This window comes from Phocoena sinus, chromosome X (genome assembly GCF_008692025.1).
Source record: "Phocoena sinus isolate mPhoSin1 chromosome X, mPhoSin1.pri, whole genome shotgun sequence".
NCBI lineage: Eukaryota > Metazoa > Chordata > Mammalia > Artiodactyla > Phocoenidae > Phocoena > Phocoena sinus.
Window position 1 is genome coordinate 92038855 of NC_045784.1, and position 27632 is coordinate 92066486.

At 42.9% G+C, this 27632-nt stretch overlaps 1 protein-coding gene across 3 annotated transcripts in view; it reads left to right on the plus strand.

The window, feature by feature from the left end:
* The first annotated feature begins 1469 nt into the window (after positions 1 to 1469).
* The window catches only part of MID2 (midline 2), a 104744-nt gene continuing 78581 nt past the window's right edge, over positions 1470 to 27632 (plus strand). The window contains exons 1-2 of one of the 3 annotated variants that reach the window (XM_032620925.1): positions 1470 to 1609; positions 14056 to 14771. In XM_032620925.1, coding sequence (XP_032476816.1) covers positions 14112 to 14771 — 660 coding nt within the window. In that variant the 5' untranslated portion in view covers positions 1470 to 1609; positions 14056 to 14111. Of the gene's footprint in view, positions 1610 to 1889; positions 2233 to 14055; positions 14772 to 27632 lie in introns of those variants that run through there. The other 2 variants (XM_032620923.1, XM_032620924.1) reach the window with 2 other exon arrangements.

Consider the following 27632-nt stretch of genomic DNA (forward strand, 5'->3'; position numbering starts at 1 on the left):
CTCAGTGGCCATGGCTCACAGGCCCAGCCGCTCCGCGACATGTGGGATCTTCCTGGACCAGGGCACGAACTCGTGGCCCCTGTATCGGCAGGCGGACTCTCAACCACTGCACCACCAGGGAAGCCCCTTTGCCCATTTTTAAATTGTGTTACTTATTTTGTTATTGGGCTGTAGGGGTTCTTTACACATTAACCCCTTATCAGATACATGGTTTGCAAATATTTTCTCTCCTTTCTTGCCTTTTCACTGTTGATTCTCCTGTTGCACAGAAAATTTTAAGTTCGATGTAGTCCCACTTGTCTATTTTTGCCTGTGCTTTTGGTGTGACTCTTTTACTTCTCTTAGGGCCAGACTTTCATCAGGATAGCTTGGTTGTGATTTTTGCCTTCCTTTCCACCTCAGTACTCTAGCACATCGTTTTGTTTTGTTTTTAAATAAATTTATTTATTTATTTTTGGCTGCCTTGGGTCTTCGTTGTGGTACGCAGGCTTCTCATTGCCGTGGCTTCTTTTGTTGCTGAGCACAGCCTCGCGGGCTCTAGAGCGCAGGCTCAGTAGTTGTGGCGCACAGACTTAGTTGCTCCGCGGCATGTGAGATCTTCCCGGACCAGGGCTCGAACCCCTTGTCTCCTGCATTGTCAGGCAGATTCTTAACCACTGCACCACCAGGGAAGTCCTAGCACATTGTTTTACAGGGGTGTTGGCTAATTACTATTGGTTCTCTGATGGGATACACCCAGAATTACCTTAATTTTTCTGGAATCATTCCCATGGAAGGTAATGGGAGGCCTATGTGAGAGAGGGTTGTTTCCTCCCATTTTCTCACTTCTTTCCCTTTCATCTCCCCTTTTTCTCCCCTTCCAGAATCTCCTCTGGGGCCTCCTCCTTCCCTCTCCCACCCTCCTCGTGAGTGGGGCAGTGGTCTCTGAGACAATGACAGGTCAGCTCAAGGGCTGACTCCAGACCAATAAGCGCTTCTGGGTTCCAGATGGACCAATTAGCTTATTAGGGACATTGAATACCTGTATGGCTGGCATCTGTCCCATTGTCCTCTTATTAACGACCCTCTTGTTTTGTCCATCAAGGATTTGAATGTGTAAATGAAGCCGTATTCTCTCTCCCATTTTTTTTTGTTTTGTTTTTAAATTTTGGTGGCTTTAATCCATCCCCACAACTTCTGCCCAAGGCCAATAAAACACAGCCATTCTCCCTTTGTAAAAAGAAAGAGGGGTTGGGTTTCCTTCAATTGTCTGCCCTTTTCTGTCTCCTCCACTATTTTTGTTTTACTCTGTAGTTAACTTTGCATAGAGCAGCTTCGCCCGAGGACCTGTGCGGTGGACCTAGGCACTCTTTTCTCACTGCCGGTTGCAACCGCCTTTTCGTTGTTCTAACCTGGGGGTTTGTGGGACCAGGGGCTTGGCGGCTGGGAGAAGAGTTTGGCCAGAGCCTTCCTTCTGCATTTCACACACATTCTGCTCTCGCGCTCTCTCTCTTACTTACACACACACACACACACACACACACACTCACACACACCCGTTCAGGCCCCTCTCCGTGTGTCTTCCTTCAAGATGACAGGGCGCTGGAGAAAAGGCTGCTGGAATCAGCTGGTAGGTACAGTAGTAGCCCGAACCCCACCCACCCGCTGCCTTTGCTCGCTCAGGTTTCTCCGGTCACTCCTGCCAGGGGAGAAAACATGTAAACGCGCCTCCAGAGGAGGGGCAGGGGGAGCTGGGAGCGGCGGGGGTGGCAGAAGGTGAGCCGGGGAAGGTGGCCGAGCACCGTGCTGCCGGGCCCTTCCCAGAGCTCCCTCGGGGCGGCAGTCCCAGCCCGGTTCGCCCCCACCCCATCCCCCTTTTCGTCAGGATTGCCTTTTTTTCCCCTCCTTCTGCGGCGGCGGAAATGACAGTGTGGTGCTGCCGCGGTGTCATGGTGCTGCCCCTGGACTGAGGAGCGAAAACTCCAAGTTTGGCTCGGGAGACCCAGCCGCGGTAGCTGGGCGGCAGCTGTGCTGTCCCCGGCGGGGCGCGCGGGCGGGCGGATCCCGGCTGCTGCGCGGCGGCGGCGGCGGCGAAGGCGGGCGGCGGCCTAGAGCGGCGACGGCAACGGCGGCAGCGGCGGCGGCGGCCGGGGAGCTCGCGCCGGAGCCCGAGCCAGTTCGCGCAGGAGGCAGGCGAGCACCCGGCGCCCTCGGGCGCGCCGAGGACATGGCCGGCAGCCGGGAATGCTCTGGGTAAAACGCGCCCCCTCGCCGCGGCCCCGGGGGCCGAGCGCCACCGCAGGCGCAGGGCTCGGCCCCGGCTCGGGCCCCGTCTCAGGTGCGGCCGGGGCCCGGCGCGGGCAGAAGGCTGCTCCGGGGCTCGGCGGGGCGTGATGACGGGGCCCGCGAGGCTCGAGGTGGCGGCGGCGACGGAGGGCGCCCCGGCCCGGCCCTGGCTTCCCGTTGCGCCGCTGGGGCCCGGGCACCAGTCGCTGCCCTCCTGGGACGGAGTTTGCACTCCGCGATGCGGGGCGGGGGCGGGTCCGCGGCCTCCCGCGCAGCCCGGTGGGGCCGGGTGCGGCCCCTCGAGCGGCTCTCCTGGAGCCTGGGTGCTAGTCTGGGAAAGGGCACCGCCGCCTTCCCACGCTCCCGCGGCCGGCAGCCTCCTCGGCCCGGGCGGCGCCCCTCGGCTGCCCGGCGGTGGCTGCTGCGGCAGCCGGTTGCTGCGGACAGCCTGCCCGCAGGAAGGCCCGGCGAAACTTAATCCCTTTGCTGCCGGGGGAGCGATCCTCGAGTCTCCGTCTGGGTGGTTCCTTATTTCTGGCCTAGCTGTGAAAGCAGCTCAGTGGGGGAGAGGGAAAACTTATAGGTGCCCAGGACAGGCTGCGACTGAACCCGGGAGAGGTGGGGTTTTTCCATTCCTGGCTCGTAAGAATTAAGTAAATAACGGCGGAGTAGATTTACAGAAACATTTTCGGTGATAAGTATTAGGTTACTTAGCATTTCGTATGCAGCGCATTTCTTGGAGGTGTTTCTTCTCGGAGCAGGAAATTGGGATCCTGGGGTCCTTAGGTTCTTCACTTTCTCTCTTCCACACTCCCCTACCCGCCTTCACGCTCACTCGCCTTCTTCCTACGTGGTCGTCACACGTCTACCTGCCCACCCGAATCTCCCACCAACCACCCGTCCCCTGGACTCCTCCCCATCAATCTGTGCACTCCCAGCCTCCCAGCCATGCAGCCTCTGGCTTGTGAACCACTTTGCCTTTTTGAGGGTTTCTGAGTGTGGGGACGGTGGATGGTGATGGTTGTTTGTGAAGAGGAGCCCTTATAAAGGAATATATTAGAGGCTATGTAAATAGACAAGTACTACTGTGTGTGAGTTGATTCTTCAGATTCTCAAATTGGGCCAAGAGGTCTGCCTTTAACCCCATTCTGTTCCCTCCCAGTACTCTAATCAGTTCTCTGGCAATGTTCCAAAAGAAGGGAAATGCTGAATAGGGAGGCTCCCTCCGTACTCTACCCGGGCTGGTTACCCCTAACCCTCACATGCCCCTTTTCACTTCTCTCCACTGATCACTGCCTTGGGTGGGGGGGAAGAGTCTTTGCTATTTTTCTATATTCCTGTCCAATCAATTAACTTAATGCAGATATATAATGTAAATTAGATCTCTCCTGATTGTTGCTCACAACTTGATTTATGTGCTTGAAATACAAGTCTAGGAGCCAAGCAGATCAGAGAGTTCATTCCCAAATCTGATGTTGCATTGGCTTTGTGGCCTTAGGACATTCCTATGACCTTTCACTTGTATGAAAGGCATCATATTTTGTACTGGCTATTGTGAGTCTTGGCAAGGCCCTTTGAAGATGAAAGGGTTCTATAAACTCTCAGCACTATACTTTTCGAAGAAAGTTCTTCATTTACCTTTTATTGGGGTAATAGATTGGGTGTAAGTAGCAACCCTAGTTTACTGGCAACCCTCACTTGCCGTTATTAATCCCCTTGGGAGCCAAATATATCACTCTACTTTGGTCCTAAGTCTGTTTCTTTTTTTTTCCTCTCGTGCACATGCAACTGAATGAAAACATACATAAAAGTAGGCATACAGAGTAATTGGTGATTATTTTACACTAAGGCTTGAATCATATCTAATGTACTCCAACCTAACAATCTGAGTCAGACTCATTTGAAAACATAACCTCACTAATTTTTAGCCCATATGGGGTCAGGTAGTTAATTTCTACTGAAAAGTGGCATAAATAATTTTAGTCATGGCTATCTGAGCATGATTAGCATCTAGCAGTGGTGAGTCAACAATATTTATTAAAAGCACCTACAGCATGCAGAATCCTCTGTTGACTGGTCTAAGGCCGCAGCCTTGGCTTTGTATCTTGGCCTCCTGCTTGTTTAAGGCCTACCTCCTTACTTGCAGCTCCGGGATTAGACCAGGGAGGGGCTGTGCAGGGCAGGGGTAGAGGCTATAGGGACATGAAGGAGCAATTGTTTCCCTCCCATTTACTTTCATGACTACTAGACTCCTCATCTAGCATGTTGTACCTTGCAAGGCCACCCCCCGGGGAAGTACTGCTGCAAATCAGAATGACTCGCTTGCTTCATGAACATATCATCTGAACAGTGCAAACTGATTTAGGTGAAATTGGTTTAGTTAATCCCTCCTCTAAGTGCAGGGCAACTTGCTCAAACTTGTATATCCTAAAGCAGTGCCAGTGGAGTCTCATAATAGCGTCCAAAAATTGCTGTGGGTAGTGAGCCTGTCCATTCCCTCATCCCTCCTCCCATGAAATCTGCTGACACCATGACAGTTGAGAAGGAAACTGCAAAAGGAGTATGTCTTTGCTACTTGGTGAAGAGGAGAGAATGTCCTCCCTTGACTCTGTCCCTTAGTACTCAGGTTCTCTCTTTCCCAACAGGGACAGACAGCCCTAAAAAGGAGGTGAAGACAGGGCGGAGGCACAGAATGTGTCTCAAATGGCTGTTCTCAGAGGTACCTGCTTGGCCTTGTGTGTGTGTGTCATTCAGTCTCTGTGGGTCTTGGTAAGTCCTAGCTGTTAGGCCATGGTCCTCTGCTGCTAGTGGAGGCCAGGGGGTGTTCCATTTCCAGTTAGCATTAAGTTTGTGGTCTTCTCTTCTGTGCAAAAGGGGAACATGTGGTACTGTGTTTGTGAAGCACCTCCTTACTTAGGCTGAGTGCCTTGACTTAGAGCATTGCGTCACCAAGATATGACATGTAACATGTTGATACTGGATATACGACAGTTCAGAAGAGTTCACAGTTGTTCACTTTTTGATGAATGAAATTTGGGCACCAAGGTGGTGTTGTGCTAATGTCTGTATTTCAGGTCTCTCAACAAACATTGTGTTCATCACTGAGCAGTGTGAAAAATAGACTAGAAAAGTGTTTCTCAACCAGTGTGTTGGATCATGCTAACATGTGAGAAGACCAGATGAGTGGTGTTGAGACAAGAAGTTCCAACTCCAATGATCCCCTCTGTACGGGCTGCTAGCCCTCTTTTTATTTCCCCTCTCTTCCAAGGATCAATATATGTTTCTGTCTCCATTTTCATGAATTAAAACTCTGCTAAGAGTCTTCTGTGGGCACTGGAGGTTTGTGGCTCTTTCTACAGTTTCTCTTTTTCCATCTTCCCCTTCTCCATGATCACAGCCAGACATATTCTTTTTGACAATCTCCCAGCTCCTGCATTGCCCTTAGAAATCCTGTAAGCTGCTAAGACTACTAGATGGTTAAAGTATGGGTGGTGGAGGGATTTTGAGTAATGTGCCAACATCCACTACTCCCTTCTCTGTGTTGGGTTCAACTGAATACATAATAAGGGTGTTGGTTCTGCCTAAGTGGGTTAGCAAAGTATCCTTAGGAAGACTTGTTCTACTTGGGTTCTTTTCTCCCTGCAGAGCTCTGACTGCCTGACCTTGGGCTTTGTCTCAGACTCTTTCCTGCAGGTCAGACTCCTCTAGTTGATGAACAGCATCCCCAGTCTCTGAATCTTCCTCTTACAGAGACCAGAAGATCTGATAACAAATTCATTATATAACCTAAAATCCTCCTGAAACAGAAAATCCCGGTATTTACAGTTTTCCCAGTTAGGGGTATAATGTATGGGCATGGTAGACAGTGCTAATGCAGGACAGTGACATGTCTGAATGTATACAGCCCAGAGATAGAAAAATGGTTTACGGTCCAGAATCCTCCATCGCTTTGTCTATAGCCCTTTGTTCAGTGTTGCTAAGATCCATGTGGTTCCCAGGGGAGTAGAAGCTTGATTTCAAATAGGCTTCTGTTCTCTGTCCCTTGTCTCTGACCTGAACTTGGGGTCCTCTCAGCCTAACACTCAACAGCATGCCCTACATACATATATTGCCAATTTTATTCTGTAGAAGTAGAGATGACTGCTCATATGGGGGGGGCACTGAACATTAAAAAATTTACAAATATTTTATTGGGTAACAGACTGGGAAAAGCAGTCCTAGAATAGATGGAAAGCTGTGCTGGTAGCAGTAGGTAAATTAAGTTTGTTCTCCAATCTGGAAACTGCTAGTGTAATTGGCATTAAGATAAAGGTGTTATGAATTATACTTAATGATTTGTGACAATTATCATGTGTTACCTTGGTAAATCTGTTTCTTGGTTACTTAGATTAATCTATTGTGTTTGTAGCAGATCTAGGACTTTTAGTTCTGCTATTGTGATATTCCTTTTAATGTTTATGATGACTATATTGTATAAAATAGCCAAAGGCTGGATTTAGGAGCTAATTATTAAAAAAAAAAAAAAGATCATTAAGGAACTTCCCTGGTTGATGAGACTTCGCCTTCCAATGCAGGGGGTATGGGTTGGATCCCTGGTGGGGGAGCTGGGATCCCACATGCCTTGGGGCCAAAAGGCCAAGACATGGAACAGAAGCAACATTGCAACAAATTCAATAAAGACTTTAAAAATGGTTCACATCAAAACCATCTTTAAAAAAAAGTATAGGTCTCAAGTCATTAAAAAAATCATTAAATCCATGTACTGTAAAATATTAAGTAGGCTTTAATAACCTATTAGACAGGAACTGGCTCTGGTGCTGTCAATCGGTAATCAACCTCCAGTCCTGAGCTCACCCTGTGTGTGATAAAAGCTTAAGAAAAAAGAAGAGAGACAGTTCTTCCCTTTGCAGGGGACTCCAGTCTAACAGGGGAGACATATGAGCATAATAAATACCACAAGAAGACTCATGGCCCTCCAGAAAAGTTGTGGGGGAGTGTAATTGTCCTCCATTATGTCAACCATGCATTTGGGGTGAATTTCCAAACATGTGCTATTTCCTTAATAACTTGCCCTGTATCTGTCATCTGTGAATGTGTGTTGAGAATATCTGTATTTTTAAAGCAAGTTAATAGTTTTATTTTATTCTCATCTGATCCTCACAAGAGCCTGTGAGATGGGTAGGGCAGGTATTTTTCATTTGACAGATGAGGAGGCTGTGGCCCAAACAGTTTAAATGTCTTACTTGGGATCACTCAGCTAATTCAGTTTAGAGCTAGGACGACAACCAGGCTCTGTTGTGAGGATCAAATGAGATAGTGGCTTTGGAACCATTTGAAAAGTGTAAAACTGGTACACAAATGTAAGGTGACTGTTATTATTAATTATGCTTACTGACCACCTGCCTCTTTTTTCTGGGTTTCTGTTTTCAGTCTATCTTTTTAGGGTGAGAATTCTATGCATTGGTTGCCTTTTATGTTCCCAAATGATCATTTCTGAAATTAAAGAGGTCTTTTCCTACTAATAGTATTCTAGGATTTGGTTGTCTTCCTTTTCTTCCAAAAGGTGTTGTCATTAGTTTGTACTCCCATGGGACTCTCCTCACCTTTAGTTGTCCCCTGGAACACCCATTATATCTTCTTTGAAGTACAACAGGCAAAACCAGCCACTGTCCTTGGGCACCTTGGCTTAGCCAAGGGTAAGTAATGCATTTTGTTTATTTCCAGTTCCTTTCATGATGATGCCCATCTCTTGTCAGCCTTTCTTTTCTTTTCTTTTTCTTTTTCTTTTTCTTTTTTGGTATGCGGGCCTCTCACTGTTGTGGCCTCTCCCGTTGCGGAGCACAGGCTCCGGATGCACAGGCTCAGCGGCCATGGCTCAGGGGCCCAGCCGCTCTGCGGCACGTGGGATCTTCCCGGACCGGGGCACAAACCCATGTCCCCTGCATCAGCAGGCGGACTCTCAACCACTGCGCCACCAGGGAAGCCCTGTCAGCCTTTCTAGTCACACTAATAAATAAGACTTGTGTCTTGAGGAGCTGGTTTTCAGTAATCCAAGGTGTCTTTCCTATGAGGTAACAGATAGCAAGAGCTCTGTAATAATAGGATGTCAGAGCTGGAACACATGTTAAAGAGATTGTCTGGTGATTCTAGTCCAACTTGACTGACATTTTACAGTTAAGGGAACATCAGACTAAGCCAGGACTCATTTGCTCATCCTCCAAGGCAGAGAGACAGTTTCTGGTGTTTTTAGGAAGAGCTCATGGGACATTACTGTCAATATCCTGAAGAATGTAAATCCTACAAGCCAGCTCAATCCTCATTGTACAGCCCAGGGGTCAGGTTGGGTTTTACACTCATGGTCTTTCTGTGAAGAAAGGGAGACTGTGGCTCCTCAGGGAGGTAATGAGAGCCCAGACCCGTGTTCCGTGGATCTGGAAGATGAACACTAGATGGAATATAAGCTGTTGAAATAAGTAGGCATTTAATTATGTTCAAATAACACTTGAAATAATAGCATTCTGCCAAGTGCAGATCATGACTTCTCTCTCTGATCAGAGTTAACCGAATATTGGATTTGAAGGGCAACGCGGAAATCAATCTTTCATTTTGTAAGTGCAGAATGTATTATTTTTATTCTCATCGTCTGCATTGAAAACTCCTCCTTTGTATTTCTATCTACTCACACAGTCTTATGATACCTTCTTAAAGTTTATTCTCATCAACTTTTTTTTTCAGGAGTCTCAGCCTGAAGGGGGGTGCAGGGTGACGATAAGCCATACAGAAACAATTTTATACTAGAACAAGGGCAAATACATAAGCATCCTTATTTGACTACACAGCAGTAACTAAATGATATGGAAGGGAACAAATCAGTGGATGTGGATGTGGGCATTTGTTTCTTAACGTGGCATTTGGTCTGCCCGCCTAGGCATTTCATCAGTGCGTTTTTATGACAAACCATTGTGTTTTCTGGCAAAAGCTTCATAATTACTTGTCATTCAGTGACACTCTACCAGGTTTACATCCTGTCTTTATCCTTAGTATATTCTCTAATTCTGCATAGATTAATGATTCACAAGCTTTTTGAAGTTGCAGCACTGCCATTGTTTTATTTTTTGTCATACCACTTCCTCCTGTACTTCCTAAAGGTATTTTGTGATCTAGGAGTCAAATATTTTTTAGGAGTCTTATCATTTTTAAATGAATTAAAAAATTGGGAGCTGATCATTTTCTGACACCCATTGATCATTAGAGATATCCCAGGTATTGCAAAACCTAGACAGGGAATCACTAACCTAGAAGAGCAATTGAAAGGGGTAAGCAATTCAGTAGAGTTTAGAAATAGTACATAATTACACAGTTGACAGTATGGAATAGTGGTTAGGTGTTTGTTCACACTCTGGATTGTGGGTTTGAATCTGTTTTAAAAATTAAGGTAAAATCCATATACCATCATATTCACCATTTTAAAGTGTACAATTCAGTGGTTTTTAGTATATTCACAAAGCTGTGCAATCATCACTGCTAAATCCTAGACATTTTCATCATCGTCAAGAGAAAACCCATACCATTAGCAGCCACTCTCCATTCCCTCTACCCCCATGCCCCCCGACCCAGGCCCCTGACAAACACTAATCTACTTTCTGTTCTTATGGGTTTGCCTATTCTGGGCATTTCCTATAAAGGGAATCATATAATCTGTGACCTTTTGTGACTAGCTTCTTTTACTTAGCATAATGTTTTCAAAGATTATCCATGTCGTAGCATGTATCAGTACCTCATTCCTTTTTCTTACTAAATTATATTCTGTTGTATGGACATACCACATTTGTTTATCTGTTCATAGGTTGAGGGACATTTGGATTGTTTCCACCATTTGGTTATTGTGAATACTGCTGCTATGAACATTTGTGTACAAGTTTTTGAGTTGAGCATATCTTCAGTTCTTCTGGATCATATGGTAACTCTACATTTAACATTTTGAGGAACTGCCAAACTATTTCCCAAAGCAGCTGCATCATTTTACATTCCCACCAGCAATGTATGAGGGTCCCAATTTCTCTATATCCTGGCTGACATTTGCTATGTTTTTAAATTATGGCCATCCTAGTGTGTGTGAAGTAATATTATAGGTATCCTAGTAAGTGTAAAGTGGTATCTCAATGTGGTTTTGATTTGTATTTCCCTAATGGCTAATGATGTTGAGTACATTTTCATATGCTTACTGATCATTTGCATATCTTCTTTGGAGAAATGTCTATTCAGATCCTTTGCCATTTAAAATATTTTTTTGCCTTTTTATTGTTGAGCTGTAAGAGTTCTGTGTATTTCTAGATACTTGACCTGTATGATCTGCAAATAGTTTTCCTATTCTGTGAGTTGTCTTTTCACTTTTTTGATGGTGTCATTTATAGTACAGAAGTTTTAAATTTTGATGAAGTCCAATTTATTTTTTTCTTCAGTTGTGCATTTGGTGTCATCTAAGAAACCCTTGCTTAACCTAAGTTCATGAAGATTTACACTTATGTTTCCTTCTAAGAGTTTTATAGTTTCTGTGCTTACATTTAGATTGTGGATCCATTTTGAGTAAATTTTTATGTATAGTGTGAGGTAGGGCTGTAACTTCATCCTTTTGCACGTGGGCATCCGGTTATCCCAGAACCACTTGTCAAAAAGATTATTATTTCCCTGTTGAATGGTTTTGGAACCCTTATCAAAAGTCAGTTGACCATAAATATATGAGTTTATTTTTGGACTCTCAGTTTTATCTGGTTTTGAATCTTAACTTTGCTACTTGCAAACAAGTGTGACCCTGGACACATTACCTTTTTTGTTGTTGTAAAATAGTACCTGCCTTTTAGAGGGTTGTTGTGCCTGGCACATGGCAAAAGCACAATAAATTTAAAGGGGGAATGTGCTTAGGTAATCAGGGAGGTAGGGAAAATGGGAGATAGGTTGAAGGATGCTGAAATATTAGGAGTGACCAGAACAAGGTGGCCTCATAAATGAGAGATGAGATGAACAGATGTTTGGAGAAGTTGCAAAAATACTCAGTTCCCCGAAATTGTAAAATAAAACAGAATAGAAACAGTATAATAGAAAAAGTTACTTACCATAAGGAACAGAGTGTAACCATCTTATATTATTCTCTATACAGCCGAAATCAGTTAAGGTAGTTATTTTAAAGCACTGATGTTTGGCTTTTTTTTCTGCCAAGGACTCTTTTGAGAACGTTTTGAATGCTATGGACAACCCTCTCCCCGTGAAAGTGTATATATGATATACATACAGCATCCTTTAAACATTTCTAGAAGTTTCAGGAATCCCTGGTTAAAAATCCTATTTTGACCTTATCCAAGGCAATCCTGACCCATAGCATGCTTTCCTAAGCTTAGTTTCATAGTGAGGTTCAAGTGTCTCACGTATTCAGGAACAACTTTTAGGACTGCAGGAAAATTCGCAGAGCTTTTCCTCTGTACAGAAGAATTAATATGGCATGATCCTAAGATTTAGAAGAGTTGTGGTACTCTAATTGTTTTTGTAAAGGTTACAACACAGAGGCAGGTCTATCAGCAATGCATCTTGACCAACTATAATTTTGGCAGGAGGCCTTACTCGATTCTCCCAGGTAGCTTCCAACACAGACACTGAGGAATGCAGACCTGCAGTTCTGGAAGAGGCAGTAATAGAAATGCAGAGTAAGGTGGAGATGGGCCTAGAAGAAAGAGGTATGATTCTGAAAGGGACTAGGAGTGAGAGGCAGATTCAGAGAAACTCAGAGGGACACAGAGAGACACAAATAGAAGTGGAAACATGGTGTCTATAAGCCCTCTTGTAAATAGTCAAGATATTTGTCAGGTGAAGGAGGTGAGATGATTGAAATAAAGGTGTGTGGGAAAGAGCACAGGCCTTGGCATTAGACTGCCCCAGTGCTCTGGGTGTGTGTGTTCCTGGTTCATTTACTTAATAACACTGAGCCCCAGTTTCCCAACCATAATATGCGTATAGTATTAGTACCTTCCGTACAGCCTTCCTGATAGAATTTAATGAAATATTGTGTGTAAAGTTCTTAACATGGCACTCAGAATACAGGAGGTACTCAATAAATGCTAGGCCCCTTCTTTAACTTCCTCTACTTGAAGGGATCCTTCATTTAACAATTTTTAAATACTCTGTGAGTGTGAGGCACTGTGCTATGAATAAAAATATGAAATAGTTGATGCCCTCAAGGAGCAAGGACGGTTAGCTGGAGACACAGATGTGTGAATGAAATAAAACAGAATGTTCTGGAAACCACCAAGTGGTTGAAGTGATAAACATGTTCAGTGAGAGAACTCCTAGGTTTCTAGGCTTGGATGGTGACATTCAACAGATAGGGAAAATTGGAAGAGGAGCAGGTGTTTTGTTTTGGGGGGCAGGGAAGAATAGCAAGTTCATTTATGGACATGTTGAATTTGACCAATGGAACTACCAAAGGCAATATTCCTGCCTTGAGTGGAAGTTGGAATCTATCATCTCTAAAGTCTCTTCCAATTCTAAGATTCTATGATATATGTACATTTTAATTGTTTTACTTTTTCATCTCTATAGGTGAATGCTGATAGATGTTATAAGCTACAAAATACTAGCCAACAATTTCCAAGCTCTTGTAAATTGTAAAATAAGAATACCACACACCTCACTTTTAAAAAAAGTGGTTATACAAACATCTAAACTTATCAAACCAACTGAGAGTGACCGTTTTACAAAAAGATTCTTCACTTTTACAGTCCAATTTCCTATAGATTTCCATTAAACAGCTAGTTAGTTCAGTGCACTTAAAAGGTTTGATTTAGAAACAGCTTTTAGGGATACATCTATTGTACTTATGCACAAGATATAATTGTACTCCGTATTTAAGTTTCCTGTGAGAGGGCTATGCAGATGTCTCTGACAGATGACAAAACCTGAACAAATACCAGTGGCGGAATCAAACTTTCAAGCCCTGATGAGAGTCTCCGGTGATAGTGAGATGATGAACAAAAGTTATTCAAAAGCAAAAGATGCCGTTCTCTTTCCTATAAATAAGATTAACACTCTAAACCAACAAAATATATTTTATACTTTTTATATTTTAATATTTTTCCTATTTGTCTCTAGTAACTCAGTTTACTAGAAATAGGATGGAACAGAAATTTCCATGTGTGGTAACAGGAAGTAATTCAAGTTCACACATCTGAAGGACTTATTATCCTGTGCTGAGAACTACATTTTTCTAAAGCTCTCTCTTCTCTTTTTATGCAGGCTCTGAGAATGGGATCATTTCAAGAACTAGAGAGTTAGTTTCAAATATGGCCTTGTTTTCCTTCCACTAGATGTGAAATAGGAGCAGCCTCTGTATTTTAACTGGAAGTAAAATAGAGAACAATATTGGAGAATGGAGACTGAGAATTTGGCAGGGCCTCAGGTGCATCATAGTCCAGGACAAGAGATGTCAGTGGAGAGGGTGTGTGAGAGACTGATCCGCACCAGTGTGGTGAGTTGGAACAGGAATGTGAGTCAGTAAACCGGGATTCAGAGATGGCCTCTAGTTTCTGTTTATTAGTGCAGGAAAATAAACCCAGGCATTTGTCAAAAACAAGGTTTAAAGGGGGAGAATGGCTTTTTGATTAATTCCCAGCTCACTTCCCTATTGCTCCAGCATCCCTGGGGAATCCAGCCTGTAAAACCTCCATTGGTTAGTGTGTAATTATGCTACATCCACATTTCCTTTGGAAATGCTTAATGACTCTTGCTTCGTGTTCCTTGCAGGTGAAAGCCCAGCCTCTGCGGTTCTTAATGCCTCAGCAGGATTATTTTCACTAAAGATGGAAACACTGGAGTCTGAATTGACCTGTCCAATCTGCCTAGAGTTGTTTGAAGACCCCCTTCTGCTCCCTTGCGCTCACAGCCTCTGCTTCAGCTGTGCCCATCGCATCTTGGTCTCGAGCTGCAGCTCTGGTGAATCCGTTGAACCCATTACTGCTTTCCAGTGTCCTACGTGCAGGTATGTTATCTCACTGAACCACCGGGGCCTGGACGGCCTCAAGAGGAATGTGACTCTGCAGAACATTATTGACCGCTTCCAGAAGGCTTCCGTCAGTGGACCCAATTCCCCAAGTGAGAGCCGCCGGGAGAGGACTTACAGGCCCAGCAGCGCCATGTCTAGTGAGCGAATTGCTTGCCAGTTTTGTGAGCAGGACCCGCCAAGGGATGCAGTGAAAACATGCATCACCTGCGAGGTCTCCTACTGTGACCGTTGCCTGCGGGCCACGCACCCCAATAAGAAACCTTTCACCAGCCACCGCCTGGTGGAACCAGTGCCGGACACACATCTTCGAGGGATCACCTGCCTGGACCATGAGAATGAGAAAGTGAACATGTACTGTGTATCTGATGACCAATTGATCTGTGCCTTATGCAAACTGGTGGGGCGTCACCGAGACCATCAGGTCGCGTCCCTGAATGATCGGTTTGAGAAGCTCAAGGTAAGGGATCTGGGAGATAGCCCTTACACGACTTTGTCTCTTTATACCCAGTTATACAGTTAGCAAGTTCCCTAATAAACCAGGTCACTTTTTCTATATGACAAGTGAATTAACTCCAAACTCTTCTCGTGACAAATAGCCTCCTCGCCTGCAGGCTCTCACTGGAACCTGTTTCATCTGTTGCACAAACCTGCTTGCGTTCATTCACCTCTGGCCAGTTCTGGGGGAATTAGCCTATGGCTCATACTAATAGTACGGCCAGAGAAACAGCAGCCTCTCTCCTCTGACAGTGATATATTGTACCCTATATATCTTTGCCATGATCTTTCTACCTCTTCTTTTAAGTATGTGAGTACCCGTGTAGGTGTATTACAATTAGCATATGTGCTGATTTGCATATATATGCGTATAGCTATGGGAAGGTTGGGTGTGTCTCCGGTATGTGTGGGTGGAGGTGTCTGAGTGTATCTGTGTAGGTGAGAGGTTTTTGTGGAGGACAGTAGTGTATGTGTTTGCACACTCAGTACACTAAATAAGCAAAGTTTTGGTACTGGCCACTACCATTTGCCACCAAGCCCTTAAGAGGGGGCTAATTCTAAACCTGCCTTAAAAAACAGAGCAAAACAAAACAAACAGCCAAAAAAGGGACTTCGGTGTACCACGAAGTTAGGAGGGATAATCAAATACCTGAACTAAAAATTTAAACTGAAGGCAATAAATATTTAATCCAGTATCATATTTTGTGCCAGTGTTCGTTTTGAAGTGCTTGTTTGCAGTCTCTGCCTGGGAAGTTCCTGTTCGGTGGCCAGAGTTTTCTGAAGTTGTTGTGCCAGCATAGTATTGATATGCAAGTCTAAGTGCCTATTTTTTTAAAGCACTACTACCTCACGTTGATGTTAACAAATGTCAGATCCAGCAAAATTGTTTTAGTCCCATTGCCTGTCTGCGATGTGGCTTGATTTCTCTTAAGAAGCTACTTAACAGAAATTCCAGAAAAATAAAATGTTTAACTGAATAATAAGATTACCACTCCAAAATCAGGCCTAGATATATAAGCCAAGCTGGAAGGAAGACCCAGATGGGATGGAAGGAAGGCAATAAAAGAGTGGAGATCTTCCTCTTGCCATGCTATGGAAAAGTCATTGTAACATATGTAAAAATTATGATGTTGGTGAGGGCAGTAATACTCAGAATAGGATACATTTTCCCTTCTGTAATTTATTGAAAACAATATTGAGAGTCACATTGACAATGGTTTGTGCTGTTTTTGATTTTTTATTTACATTTAATATTTATAAATTTGTACAAATTTTAATGTTTGTTGATTTCACTAAGGGTGATATTCTCATTCATATCAAGACTGCAGAGCAACAATCTCAGTGGCTGCAATTCTTTTTTTTTCCCATTTTTTATTTTTATTTATTTATTTCTTTAACATCTTTGTTGGAGTATAATTGCTGTACAATGGTGTGTTAGTTTCTGCTGTATAACAAAGTGAATCAGCTATACATACACATATATCCCCATATCTCATCCCTCTTGCGTCTCCCTCCCACCCCCCCATCCCACCCCTCTAGGTGGTCACAAAGCACCGAGCTGGTCTCCCTGTGCTATGCGGCTGCTTCCCACTAGCTATCTATTTTACATTTGGTAGTGTATATATGTCCACGCCACTCTCTCACTTCATCCCAGCTTACCCTTCCCCCTCCCGTGTCCTCAAGTCCATTCTCTATGTCTGCATCTTGATTCCTGTCCTGCCCCTAGGTTCTTCATAACCATTTTTTTTTAGATTCCATATATATGTGTTAGCATACAGTACTTATTTTTCTCTTTCTGACTTACTTCACTCTGTATGGCAGACTCTAGGTCCATCCATCTCACTACAAACAACTCAGTTTCGTCTCTTTTTATGGCTGAGTAATATTCCACTGTATATATGTGCCACATCTTCTTTATGCATTCATCTGTCAATGGACACTTAGGTTGCTTCCATGTCCTGGCTGTTGTAAATAGAGCTGCAATGAACATTGTGGTACATGACTCTTTTTGAATTATGGTTTTCTCACAGTATATGCCCAGTAGTGGGATTGCTGGGTCATATGATAGTTCTATTTTTAGATTTTAAGGAACCTCCATACTGTTCTCCATAGTTGCTGTATCAATTTACATTCCTACCAACAGTGCAAGAGGGTTCCCTTTTCTCCACAACCTCTCCAGCATTTGTTTGTAGATTTTTTGATGATGGCCATTCTGACTGGTGTGAGGTGATACCTCGTTGTAGCTTTGATTTGCATTTCTCTAACGATTAGTGATGTTGAGCATTCTTTCATGTGTTTGTTGGCAATCTGTATATCTTCTTTGGAGAAATGTCTACTTAGGTCTCTGCCCATTTTTGGATTGGGTGGTTTGTTTTTTTTATATTGAGCTGCATGAGCTGCTTATGTATTTTGGAGATTAATCCTTTGTCAGTTGCTTCATCTGCAAATATTTTCTCCCATTCTGAGGGTTGTCTTTTGGTCTTGTTTATGGTTGCCTTTGCTGTGCAAAAGCTTTGAAGTTTCATTAGGTCCCATTTGTTTGTTTTTGTTTTTATTTCCATTTCTCTAGGAGGTGGGTCAAAAAGGACCTTGCTGTGATTTATGTCATGGAGTTCTCTTCCTATGTTTTCCTCTAAGAGTTTTATAGTGTCCGGCCTTACATTTAGGTCTTTAATCCATTTGGAGTTTATTTTTGTGTATGGTGTTAGGGAGTGTTCTAATCTCATATTTTTAAATGTACCTGTCCAGTTTTCCCAGCACCACTTATTGAAGAGCCTGTCTTTTCTCCATTGTATATCCTTGCCTCCTTTGTCATAGATTAGTTGACCCTAGGTGTGTGGGTTTATCTCTGGGCTTTCTATCCTGTTCCATTGATTTATATTTCTGTTTTTGTGCCAGTACCATACTGTCTTCATTACTGTAGCTTTGTAGTGTAGTCTGAAATCCAGGAGCCTGATTCCTCCAGCTCCATTTTTCTTTCTCAAGATCGCTTTGGCTATTCAGGGTCTTTTGTGTATCCATACAAATTGTGAAATTTTTTGTTCTAGTTCTGTGAAAAATGCCATTGGTAGTTTGATAGGGATTGCATTGAATCTGTAGATTGCTTTGGGTAGTAGAGTCATTTTCACAATGTTGATTCTTCCAATCCAAGAACATGGCATATCTCTCCATCTGCTTGTGTCATCTTTGATTTCTTACATCAGTGTCTTATAGTTTTCTGAGTACAGGTGTTTTACCTCCTTAGGTAGGTTTATTCCTAGGTATTTTATTCTTTTTGTTGCAATCGTAAAATGGGAGTGTTTCCTTAATTTCTCTTTCAGATTTTTCACCATTAGTGTATAGGAATGCCAGAGATTTCTGTGCATTAATTTTGTATCCTGCTACTTTACCAAATTCATTGATTAGCTCTAGTAGTTTTCTGGTAGAGTCTTTAGGATTCTCTATGTATAGTATCATGTCCTCTAGTGGCTGCAATTCTTAGACTCCTAAGATGGTAGGCCTTGGACTTGGTCTAGTTGAAGCCCTACGCCTTAAAGTGGTATAAATGGAGGCTTTGAGAGGTTAAGCAATTTGGTCAAAGTCCCAGAACTGGAACTGGAACTCAGCTTCTAGAGCTGAGTTGCTTTCTATTGCAGCCTGCTGTCACTTTGTTATGGACCTAAATTTTCCCTATGAAATGTGATTTGAAACTTACTTTTATGCTCCAGCAACTGCACATTTCATGGGTCACAGATAAACGGTTAACAGCGTCAAGGAAAAGACATAGTATAAACTTAGAGTTTTTTAATGGCAAGAGTTGGGGGCGGGGTGCAGGAAGAGTGGGGGACATGGAGAGGTAGAACAATCTCTTGCCAAATATTTGCAGGTGTTGGAACTATAATAAGGCATTGGCCTTGAGAAATATTCCAAACAGAAAAATCTGTATCCATATGTACTGTTGAGATAACAAAAGACTGGATAGAATAAGCCTGTATCTACAGAGCACCAGCTTTTTGAAAACATCCGAAAACATGAAAACATTGGATGATTGATTAGATATTTGGCATCGTGCAGCTATAGTCCTTGTCTCCAGGGATAGATGGAACACAAAAGTATTTTACCAAAAGATCCTTTACTCTGTAACTAATCAGTAATTTTTGGAGAAAGAGAGGCCAAGTTTTGAATCGTTCCCCTTTAAGTTTTTAGGAAATGTGCAGAAAATTCAGATTATAAATTAAGTGGAAACTTCTTTGCTCATTTTTGGACGGAGAGTGGAAACATATGAATCATTCCCAACCGTGTGGTTTGTTATGTTGTCTGGAACATCTTGGGCTTTGAGGGGGGAGAGGGAGGTGCTGCTTGTGTGAGAGGGGGATGGAGTGGGGGTAGGAGTCACTTTGGTTTGGTGCCAAGTATAAAAGGATATTAGTTCTCCGCATTAAGCAGAGAGGAAGTCTGACTTTTAGTGTCACATATCCTCACTTCTTTGAGTTAATTTTAATTTAGGAAAGCATTTAGGATTATCCCCTTAATCTGCTTGATTCTTCCCCAAGGAGAAAGGAGAAAGCCAGCTGTCAGAAGCTATAGGGGAGATGGCCTTGAGTATACTCCCCTGGCCCTGAGAGGAGCACGGGAGTCCTACAGGAGTAGGGAAAGGGGTTTGACTTTATGGCCAGTGACTGATACAGTGTTTGTTTGTACTTTTAGTTCTGGAGATTCATTGTTGGCGTTTATAACTACACTTTTTTTTTTTTTACTAATCCCTGATTAGGATTAGTGGTCTCTAATATTTATTTGTTCAGTAAAGAATAAACAGATCATTACATTATAGATGAAAGGTCAGAATAACCAGAAGCCAGCCTGTCGTCTTAACATGTACTCAAAATGGACTAGAGGGTTTGGGATACTTAGTATAGTTTATTATCCTTAGTTAATAGTAAATTAACTATTAGTAAATATCCTTCAGAAGGCTATCAGTGGTTCTTCAATTTGAAAGAATAATTGTGCTTATGACAGTTATTACAGTTGTAAGGCCTATCAGAGTAACTATTTTCTCTATCACTTTTCATTTACTACTCCCAATATATATCTTAGTTCATGATCTGTGTTGCGTTTCTAGTGCTTCACATTTTAGAGTTTTCATTGTCACATGACTTCCTCCCCTTAGAAAAGACTGATATTATTGTATTAATAAATGTGGCTTTATAAAAGAGGTCAAATTTGGGTGACTCTCTATTGGTGACAGATCTCAACTCAATATTCCAAGTTCTGTACAACTTGGTTCTCATGCTTGCCCAGTTGTCTTTTCTTCCTGCCACTCTCAAACATGTTACCTTCACCTGTCCAGTCTAACCTAACTGTCTGCTAAACATACTACTCTCTTTCCTGACTCTTAACTTTCACTCATACTGTTCTCTTGGCCTGCTTAGGAATCCTACCTATTCTTTAGTGCTCAATTAAAATCCCACAAGGCCGCTCCAACATACCCCAGTTTTACCATAAATTCTTTGGGGGCCAGGCACAGTGTCTTTTATTTCTCCAATGTCTTCCTTAGTGTCTAGCACACATAGTATATGCTCAAGAAATCCAAGTGAATTAAATCTTTGTAATGGATTTGCAGTAAGTATACCAGCATCTATAGCTTGTTTCCATAATCATAAGATATAACGCTGTCTTACCATTATGAATACCTTAGAAGTCTGGGGAGAAAAATCTCCTGTGAACTACTGATAATGTTCAAAACCACAGTGTTAGCAAAAGTACGACATGTCCTTAATTTTAGGTGCCTATCCATTTTGATTGCTGGATTTTCCAACTGCCTAACCCCATGGTGACATCTGTATAAATCAGATGTGATTATTGTAATTCTCTTTGAGAGTGATGGCTTCACATTTCCATGCCCACAGCCTGCCAAAAATATAGCTGATGAAAACCAGGGGGAATAGAGGAATTTCCTGAAAGGAATAAACAAGTACATTTTCTTTATCTCATTACATTTCCACAAATTCATTACTACAAATAATTCTTTTTTTTTAAGATATTGGAAATGTCTGTTTCTTTTTTTAAAATATTTCTTTCTTTCTTTCTTTCTTTCTTTGGCTGCATTGGATCTTAGTTGCGACACGTGGGATCTCACTGCGGCATGCAGGATCTTTCATTGCTGCGTGCCGGCTCTTCCTTGTGGTGCGTGGGCTCTTCATTGTGGTGTGTAGGCTTCTCTAGTTGTGGCGCGCAGGCTCTAGAGCACATGGGCTCAGTAGTTGTGTCTCGGGCTTGGTTGCCCCGCGACATGTGGGATCTTAGTTCCCCAACCAGGGATTGAACCCATGTCCCCTGCATTGGCAGGCGGATTCTTAATCCCTGGACCACCAGGGAAGTCCTACAAATAATTCTTAAATGTAGTTACATTTACCTATCAGGGGTCTTGTTGTTATAAAATATTACCTGGTATTAGAGTAAGCTTTTTGTTATGGGAAAATAAAATACACACACCACACACACAAAGAGAGACTGAGACAGAGAGAGCCAAAGATTGCCAAAGAGAAGGGAGATATGAGACTTGGAGAATATTTAAAGGAAAACCACAACGAGAGTCAACAGGTTGGAAAATATGATATTCTAGAATCTTATCATAGTTGGTCACTTGTCCTTCTTCCTACTCAGTCACTCTATCATCTACCCACCCATTCTCACTCGGCCACCACCCTTCTCCCAGTTGTTTGTCTACTCACCCACTCCTGTCTGCCAAAACAGATACCCTCTCAACTTATCTACCAATGGACATTTGACTGTTTCTGAACCAGTATGAATATGAGTATAAGGGAAGGAGAAATATCTTTATGAGAGACTGGGTTGGGAGGGCATATTTGCATACATCTGTAGGTGCCATTATATACGAGTGTGTGTATTTCTGCATGGGTGAGTGGCTGAGAATTTAATCTGTGTGCGTCTATGTGTATCTATAAATGTGTGTCACTGTGTGTGAGGAGGAGTGCCTGTGTTAGTCTTCTGTGGGCTTATCTGTGGGTAACTTGGGTGTGAGGGGGCCATGAGTGTAGGGCAGGTTTTCTGTGGTCACCCTAGGGAGAGTTAGGACTTCAGGAGAACCTGTCCTGAGACTAGGGATCTCCCTAATAAATGAGCCTCATGGTGAGACAAATCTTCAGTGGAGGCCAGGGTGGGTTACCGTAGCTGAGGGAACAGAAAAAGTTGTTTCTCACTTTCACTCACTTAGGTACTGAATCACAGTAGCTAAATATTATAAGAGCAAAGCATTTGTGTCTAGATTTGGACTCTCTAAGGTATGGTGGTGGACACATGTGCATGGGGTGGGTGTAATATCTGTCATGGGGTCTTTTCAGCAAAACCAGCCTTCAGCTCAACAATAGTAAAATCATTCTTGCTTGTAGATCTTGCTTCTCTGTGGTCTCTTAATTGTCCAAGACTTGCTCCCCATTACTTATAATATGTATAAATCTGTACATGTTTTGTATGTGTGTGAGAGGGTAAAAAATGCATATTATTCCATTTCTACTCGAACTGTGTGCTAAGACTCATTTGAACCCCCCTTTCCCCCCTCCAATAATTATATTGATTCTCTGGCTCTACTCTCACATGGTATTAACAGGACTCTGTGTTGGAAGATGTTTTCTATTGTTTCTTAGGTTTGAGAGCAAGTTTAGCTAGTGGATACTCCAACTACCTGTGTTCTTATCTTTCTGTTTTTCTTTTATTTCTTTTGTCCCAAGTCTCCTCCTCATCAACATCTGAAAGAGCTAACAATCATCAGTCTGAGAACAGCTTACAAAACATTGACTCAGAGATTGTTCTTGGGTGGATGAAAATCCTGTCTGTTATTATTGGGCAAGAGAACATGTTACAGAAATATAATATAGGTGAAGAAAGATTAAGGAAACAAGAATTATTGAACCCAAAGAAGTGAGGTTTAAAGGGGAAAATGTGATAATGACACTCAAGTTCATAAAGGGTTGATATAATGAGGTACTCTCTTGTTCTTTATCTCCCCTGAAGATGGACCAGACAGGAAGTTAAACTGTAGCCCCAGGGTGTTAGGCCAGGGGCCCATTCATTCATTTAAAAAACAATTAATGAACCTGCACTTTGTTTATTAAACACTTAAATTGTTCAAGTCATTGTAGTAGGAGCTGGGGACACAGGAACTAAGGCACAGTGCCCGCCTTACTGAGCTCAAAGCTCAGTAAGGGAGATAGGTAAGAACATCTTCGAATTCAGTATAGTAAGTGCCATGGCAGAGGTTTGCACAGGGTTCTCTGAAGCACAGAGGAAGGGTCTGTGAAAGGAAGTCATTGGGCTCAAAAGCAGGGAATCATAAATGAATTCATTGGAGAAGAGGGCCAACTGGAGAGAGACTGTGAAGAAAGAATTAACAGGACTTGGAGAACGACTGTAGTGGTTATAGATGATGGAGAGAAAGAATTAAAAAATGATTTTTGAGGATGAGATGTCTTGAAGAATGGTGGTATCGGTTACAGAAATAGAGAAATTAAGAAGGGACTAGCAGTTTTCGGCGATGACTTCAGACTTGAGTCTGAAGGTGCCAAGCACTAGAAAAGGGGTTGCGGTTCCAGTGATAAAGACAGCACATCCCAACCCTGGTGGAGGTGCAGAGGCAGACGAATGAGGACACAGTTACAAGACAGTGTGGTGAGTCCTGTGGCAGTGGAGGCACGGGGCGTGTGTGTGTGTGTGTGTGTGTGAGAGAGAGCTCATAGGAGGGGCATCAGAAGAGACTTTGGGTGGCGTTAGAGACTTTAGGTGTCCCTCCTAGTTGGGGGACAGGGATGGGGTCAGGGACAGGGAGTGTTCTAGTCCAGAGAAAATAGTCTGTTCAAATATCTGGTGGAGATAGAGCATGGGGCAGTCTCAGAACTGAAAGGGCAAGTGTTCCGGAAGGGGTTGAAATTCAGGCCTTTGTGGTGGCCGAAGGATCAGGGCCAGAGACATAGGTTTGAGGGTCTTTAGCGTGGAGGTAGAGCCAGGCAGTAGGGAGCTGAATGAAGGCTGAGGGGTGAGCCTTGCAGCACATTCCTGGTCTAGACGGTAGACAGAGAGGAAGGGCAAGTGAAGGAGAAAGGGGAGGATGTGTATGAGAGGCAGGAACCGAAGAGGAATCGTGCAAGTGGAATACGATATGGAGGCCTCCGGGAGAGTAGAGTGGTTTCAGCTCAATATTATCAAAATGAACACTGGATTTAGGTTTTTAGTATAGGTTTTCTTTTCAAAGGTCCACATAATAATTTATACATTTAAGCTAGAGATTTAACCATGCTATGCAACTGAACAGAGGGAAAAGAAAAGAATGTGGGATTGTTTGTGTAACATTTCTGATAAGGGGACTGGGAGAGGGTGTGTCTTTGCTGGATGATTTCAGAACCTTCTGAGAAGAGGAGGGCTGGCCACCTGTTTCACCTGGCTTGAAGACCAGTCTGGTGATCCCCAGCAAACCTGAGGTAGAATAGACCTCATACCTCCAGTATGTCACCTGCATCTCATTCTGGGACATAGCCCGTGTCTATACAACAGCGAATAAATGTTTGGGGAAAGAATAAACTCAGGCATAAGGGTGTGGGCTTCAGTTTGTGGACCAGATGGTGTGTTCTGCTGTTGAAAGGCCATATGTAATTGATACATAAAGTGACAGACTGAAGCAAAAGCAAAGTAAGTATTTTAAGACAAGCAGTTAAAAAAAGAAGGCAGAATGTGACCCCAAAAGTGTGCTAAGATTTTGGCTGCTGGCTTTTGGAAGAGCTGGGAACATCAGTGAATAGACAAGATGTCAAAAAAGAGCTTATTAAAGAATAGTAACGGGGTCACTGGCTCCGAGTATTTTTAAAGATGAAGTTGTCTTCTGTCAATTAGGGAGGCTCGGGTTTGGGGTGGGTTGGCCCTTCTTCCCTTCACTTCTTTTCGAAACTTTCAAGGTTCAATTCCCACATCAAAACGGTTGGGATCTTGTCTAGTTTTAGATAATGTTCGCCTTGTACCTTGTCGAAAGTAAGAGAGAATATAGGCATTCAATGGCAATAAAACATGTTTCAATAGAACAAACAGAAAGGCTCTGACCCCTTTTTAGGCTTCAAGACTCGCTGTGTCAGGTAGGTGTATGTAAGTGTGCTCATACATGTGTGAATGCATGTGCCTTCCTGGAGCGTGACATATGAAGAACACAGTCAAGTGTGTGCCATAAGGGGACTCTCTGGCTTCAGTGAAGAGCTGGTGTTTGGACATGTAGCTAGTTTTCTTCAGGGAGCCAATGAGAAAGTTATCTGAAATAACCTGTGTCTAAAGAAGTGGAAAAAAAACCCCCAGCAATTATTTCAGAGTGTTAGTGAAGCCATTTCTTTTTATGGGAAGCTGTCTGGAAGAAAAATAGCCTGTGCCTAGCTTTCTCAGAAATAGCAAAACATTTTCCTCTTTGGGGAGGGTATAACAGAACACAAACAGGCCAAGTCTATATGACACAAATGAAGTGGAACTTGGATAAAAATGGAATCAGTGTAGACTGCCAATTTAGCTAACTTGGGCCTTTTAAAATCTCAATTATGCAAATCAGCCAAATCTTCCCCTCACTTTGTGCTGTTTAGACACATGTACAGTTTTGTGAGAGCTCTAACAATGTAGCCACCTGGAGGTGTGGAGGGTCTCACAGTTTCATAGCTGAAATGGCTTCTCTAACCTTCACACAGGGAAGCACAGGAGGGCCCAGAGCTAACCTCCTGCAGCAGGAAATGGGAGCTTCATCCTGCTCTCCCTGCCAACCTCCTGTCCAGTTTCCTCCCGGCAGATATCTCCATTCCAATCTCCCCTGCCACTTGGGCTCTCTCGTTGTCACAGTTCAAGTGTTCTGAGAAAGCTGCACTAACTAGGCTTGGGCAGAAGGAGCCTGGCTCAGTCACTAAGTGGACTGCATGAGAAAAGAACACAGCAAACCGGTTCTTCACAACCAAGCAACCACCACAACAACACAACCAAGAGACGTGTTTAGTTTTACATAAAATTTTGCACACACACACACACCCTTTTTGTTTACTTAGTCTGCGTATAGACATGATAATTACTTGGCCAAATCAATGAAATTCATACCTAGAGTGGCCCAGAATTTCTAGTTTGAAATGATTCGTCAGGGCTAAGCATGATAAGGAAGGGTGAGGAAATCAACTGCATAATTGCTTCAATTCTCTGCTTCCCTTTGCATATGTTGATTATTGAGAATCAATTCCAGCTTGAGAGGAGGCTTTAATTCCTGGTAAATGAATAGGAAGTGAGTAAGTAAATGTTCGGTGTTTCCCTCAAATTATGTCTCGTAATGTAAGAAAACAGTGGCAAAAAGCCATCAACAGATGGTGTTTTCATTAGCCAAAGATTTATTTTTCAAAGCCTTTTCATATTAATGAAGTAAAGATGAAATTAGAGTCATCTTGTCAGTTCTAGTTCTGGATTGCTAAAATGTGCTGGCATTCTGCAAATTGCTAGGGGGCCAGAGCAAAATAACCATTTGCCATAATGTTGTGATGGAGACCCAAGGTCCTTAGTCTAACCAGACCCCAAATTATGTGTTCAGCCCTAATTTTTGTTTTCAGTGGCTTTACAGAAGCTGTGAGTCTCAGTTGTGGGCCACAAATGAGGAACACACAGCAGGGATCTTAGTCCTGCTCTGCATTATGAATTATTTATAAGATATCAGTTTCATGACAAGTGTTGCAACAGGTTGCATACACTTGTTAGAAAACATTCTCCCCTTGGAATCCCATGTTTGAAAGAAAACACATTACAGTTGAAACACAGATTTCTTACACTGTATCTGCTCTGAGTTCCTCAATCTACATTATATTTACCTAATATGTCCATAAACTCATTTGTGAGACATGGAATTTCCACTGATCTAGGAATCTGGACCACTCTGCGGGAGGAAATCACAAACTGATTGGGCCTGTTACACATGCCCACTCTCTAACTTGAGCTGGACCTTTTCATCAAACTACAGCTCCATCATATTCACCTTACGTTCGAATTTTTGAAGAGGAGTCCAGACTTGTAGCCTCCACATCGTCACTATTGACATACTCACTAACCCTGTACAGTTTGGCATTTGCTTCCAAAACTCTACTGAAACTCCTTTTCCAAAGGTCACCAGTGACCTCTAATTACCAAATCCAGCTGCCTTTACTCAGGCCTCGTATTTCTTGCGCTCTCTGCATATCTGAGAGTGACAAATCCTTTCTTGAAACGTGTTTCTCTCGATTATCCTCTTAGCTTGGCCTAGATCTGCATTACCAACTGCTTTGCATATTGCACTCTCCTCCTAACCAGTGCCCCTGCCCCCAGGCTCTCCTGTCTTAGTCTGCCCCACATAGGTTGATCTCATAAATGCAGCCCTGATTATGTCATAATCTTGCTCAATAAAACCTACAACCAAGATGACTCTACCCAGCAAGGATCTCATTCAGATTTGATGGAGAAATTAAAACCTTTACAGACAAGCAAAAGCTGAGAGAGTTCAGCACCACCAAACCAGCTTTACAACAAATGCTAAAGGATCTTCTCTAGGCAAGAAACACAAGAGAAGGAAAAGACCTATAATAACAAACCCAAAACAGTGAAGAAAATGGGAATAGGAACATACATATCGATAATTACCTTAAATGTAAATGGATTAAATGCTCCCACCAAAAGACACAGACTGGCTGAATGGATACAAAAACAAGACCCATATATATGCTGTCTACGAGAGACCCACTTCAGACCTAGAGACACATACAGACTGAAAGTGAGGGGATGGAAAAAGATATTCCATGCAAATGGA